This window comes from Haliaeetus leucocephalus, unplaced genomic scaffold (genome assembly GCF_000737465.1).
Source record: "Haliaeetus leucocephalus isolate CR32 unplaced genomic scaffold, Haliaeetus_leucocephalus-4.0 Scaffold165, whole genome shotgun sequence".
Classification (NCBI taxonomy): domain Eukaryota; kingdom Metazoa; phylum Chordata; class Aves; order Accipitriformes; family Accipitridae; genus Haliaeetus; species Haliaeetus leucocephalus.
The window spans coordinates 620,824-624,525 of record NW_010972601.1 but is presented as its reverse complement, the minus strand read 5'-3'; the positions used below and the strand labels follow the sequence as shown (position 1 = coordinate 624,525).

At 61.6% G+C, this 3,702-nt stretch overlaps 1 protein-coding gene across 1 annotated transcript in view; it reads left to right on the top strand.

Annotated features, from left to right (window-relative positions):
• The first annotated feature begins 3,593 nt into the window (after window positions 1-3,593).
• Window positions 3,594-3,702, top strand: part of LIF (leukemia inhibitory factor) — a 1,049-nt gene continuing 940 nt past the window's right edge. The window contains exon 1 of the mRNA XM_010563377.1: window positions 3,594-3,657. Coding sequence (XP_010561679.1) covers window positions 3,594-3,657 — 64 coding nt within the window. The remainder of the gene's footprint in view (window positions 3,658-3,702) is intronic.

The window sequence follows — 3,702 nt, the reverse complement described above, 5'->3', positions numbered from 1 at the left end:
GGGAGGGCTGGCCCCCACCACCACCCAGCCCCTTCCCACTCCCTCCTTGGGACCTACTGGGACCCCCCCATGTCACCATCTCGCCAGGCTCCTGCATCACACCTTTCCTGCTGCCTCTCTCCATAGGGCATCCGTGCAGGATCCCTGCGGGGCCATTCCTGCTACCAAAGGGATTGGGAAAGGGGATTTTCCTGGGCATCTCCCACCCCCTGCATCTCCCCCATCCAGCCTGCTGGAACCAGGGATTTGGATTTTCCTGCTGGAGCATCCTCCCCTGCAGAGCAGGGACCCCCACCCCTTTCTATCCCCACTGCTAGAAAATCTGTTATAAATGAAACCCCAAAGCATTCTCCGGCTCCGGGACACCGGCCTGGTCCCGGGCAGCGCTGGGCTGAGTCACTGCTGGGAAATTCAGGGCAAGGGCAGAAAATGGCAAAGCCGCGGCAATCCCTGCACACAAGCCCCCCCCAAGGACATTCCCTAGTGCTATTAATTAAGAAATGCCAATTCCTCAGCTAATTAATTGCCATCAGGCCATCCGATATCCATCAATATGTGATGTGCTGCTCACTGCACCTGAATAAAACCAGGTGTGAGGCTGCGGGGGTGAGACGAGGCTCATCCTCCCCAGCCTCCGCAGCCCCCTTGCTCCCCATCCCCATCCCCATGCCTGCTCACTGCCTGGAGTCCCAGTAAGATGAGACTGGGCTGAAATGGGCTTTGGCTGCCGGGGCATCAATGCCACCTGGTAAACCAGACTGGTTCCCCAGGTTCATGCATGGGGAAACTGAGGCAGGCAGCAGCTGAGTGACCAATTCACCCTCCCCAGCACGGGGGGGGGGTCCTCGTGTCCCCCCTTGACGTGTCACCCCCTGCCACAGGGGATGGCCGGGGTCGTGGCAGCTCTTGCATCACCATTCCTCGACTGTCACCTCAACGGGTTCACGCTGCCAGCACAACCAGGGCACAAACTTGCTAAACCTGATTAAAAGTTTCAGCTCAGCCGTGCCCTTGGAGAGGAAAAAAATATATACAAGAAAAACAAAAATCCCTTTAACCTGTTTTTTACCCAAATCAGGGAGCAAACAGCCCGGCAGCGTCCCAGCCCCCACGGGACCCTTGTGAAGGATTGATCCCCCTCTCAGGTGTTTGCTCCCACACTGGTTTTAGCCCCCTGCCAACCAGCCCAGCACCCTCCTGCCTGCACCCTGCCCGCACCAGGCGGGGGACAGCCCTGCCGACGGAAGGGTTAAACCTGGGGGGGGCTGGTCCAGCCTCTCCCCGCTGGGTGGGTTTGTCCTTTTTCCTAGAGAAAACCCACCCTTCACTTCTAATATTTTTGCCCAAAGGGATGAGCCGCCAGCGGGCCAGGGGGACACTGATGCCACCGCATCCATCCCACCATAACCAGGTGTCCCGCACCCCTTGTGGGACCCCGCCACCGCCTCCCCGCACTTTTTATCCCTCCAAATCCCCCCCCAAACCCCAAATCATATTCCCCCCCACCACTTTATTTTATTGACTGCTCTGGCAGCCAGCGGGGAAGCCCCAGCCAGGGGAGGGGGACCCAAGGGTGAAAGTGCTTGCGGCTCCATGAGTCATGGCACCGCACTCACCGTCATGCCTCAACGCCATCGCCGGCACCCGCCGCCCCCCGCGACACCCCCAGACCCCACGTGCTGCTGCTCGCCTCCCTTGGCGGCTGGGGGGGGCTTTAATTCTTTTATTCATATTTCCCCCCCCCTTCCCTTCCCACCCACTTCCCCAGCACCTCCCCGACCCCGTGCGTGAAAAAACACAAAACCCACAATCCCGGTGACATCAACTTTATCAGAAGTTTATTTCTAAGAATCATTCAGGATTTCCAAAGCCCTCGACTTCCTGATTTCCAGTTTCAATAGAAGTAACGATAGTGGTGCTGCTCCCCCCCGCGTCCCCCCCTCCTCCCCTTTCTTACAACACAGGCTGGCTGCCGGACCGGTATATAAACCCCGAGAAGTCCCCCAGTATGAACATGAATTTCTGAAAACTTCCTCTGCCAACACCAATCTCTATTAAGTCACTCCCGGGACGCGGCTCACAATGAAGTTCGTGCCGGCAGGTAAAAAAAAAAAAAAAATCAACTTTGGGGAAATTACTTCCCCTTCTCACCCCTTTTTTTCCTCTCTCCCACCCCCTTTTCCCGGTGATGCTCGGGTACAGGCGGGTCCCGGGTTGCTGCCGCTGGAGCGAGGGCTCCCGCCACGCTACGTCCCCCCCCCCGGGATGAGCATCTCTGGGAATTGGCAGCGGGGAGCGAAGCGCGGCGCTGGCGTGGTGTGGCCAACATCTGGACACTTATATAACTGGAAATGCTTCCAAAAAAAAAAAAAAAAAAAAGAAAGGGGGGGGGGAATCTTTTTTTTTGGTGGGGGCTTTTTTGGCTTTTTAAAATATTCCCCCCCGCTGCCTCCTGCTTTTCCTCCTTCTGGGTCTCTCGATGCCGCAAGCTGCCGCTGCGTCGGGGCACCGGAGCGATGGGGAAGCTGCCAAATGCAGGAGGGGGGGGTTGGAGGGAGCGGTGGCCACCCCCAGCGGCAGTGCTGGGGGGGGGTCCCATGGGACAGCACCCACCCAGGACCCCCCACCCACCCAGCCCTTGGCATGGGTGCCGAGCCTCGCTCTGCCCGGCTGTGAAATGGGCAGAAGGCAGCGGCCGAGGAGGGGGGAATGCAGCTAGAGGGGCTTGTGGGGAGGGGGGGTCAGGGCATCTGCATCCCATGGGAGCACCCAGGGCTCCGGGGGTGCGGGGAGGAAGGGTCCCCCCCCATCCTGCGCAGGAGGGGAGCGGCGGCAGGTCTGGGATCGCAACACGCCCAGGTAAGTCCTTTCCCACCTGGGCAGGGTAAATAAAGCAAGGCTTGGATTACCCGGCACGTCGGAGGAGCTGACAAGTGTGGGCAGCTTCGGCGTTCGTCACGGCCCGGGGATTTCGCCTGGCAGCACCCCCGTGGCCCCCCACCTTGCCAGGGTGCTGCCTCCGGTGGCATCCAGGTCACCTGCTGGGGGGGATCCCCCAGGGACCCCCCCCATACCCCGGGGTACCCTTCCCCGAGGATGCAGAGCGCAGCGGCAGGGCTCCAGAGGTGGTTTGGCCTCCCCGAGCTGGGATGCTGGTTTGGGATGGGGTGGGGGGCATCCCCAGGGATGGGGGGGTTGGAGCACCCCGCTCTCACCCTGTCAGCAGGAGGCGGGGGGGGGATGACACGTCGGGGCGACCCAGCTGCCGGCGGCTCAAGGGTCCCCTTGTTCCGCGTCCAGGGATTTTCTGGCCGGCATCTCCGGCAGCTGTGGCGTCTCTCCCCGGGGCTCCTCGGCGCTGCGCCCACTTCGCAGACGGGGAAACTGAGGCAGGCGGTGGGGCCGGAGGCGGGAGGGAAGGGGGGGGGGGTATGCCGAAGGCAGGTTTCCTTGCGGGTGCCCCCGCTGAGTCAGCCGGGGCCGGGGTGGGGCCTCGCTCCCGCAGAGCCCGGCCGAGGAGGATAACGGAGGGGAAAAAAAGCGCTTTCCATATTTGATTATACCCGACAGGTCGTCACCGGGACGGTTGCGAAATGTGGGAATGCCGCGGGGCACCCCGCCGGGAGGGGAGGCGGGGCAGCGCCTGCCGGGGGGCAGGTGAGGGGGACGGGAGCCTCAGCACGGCGGGGGCTGCCAACTGGC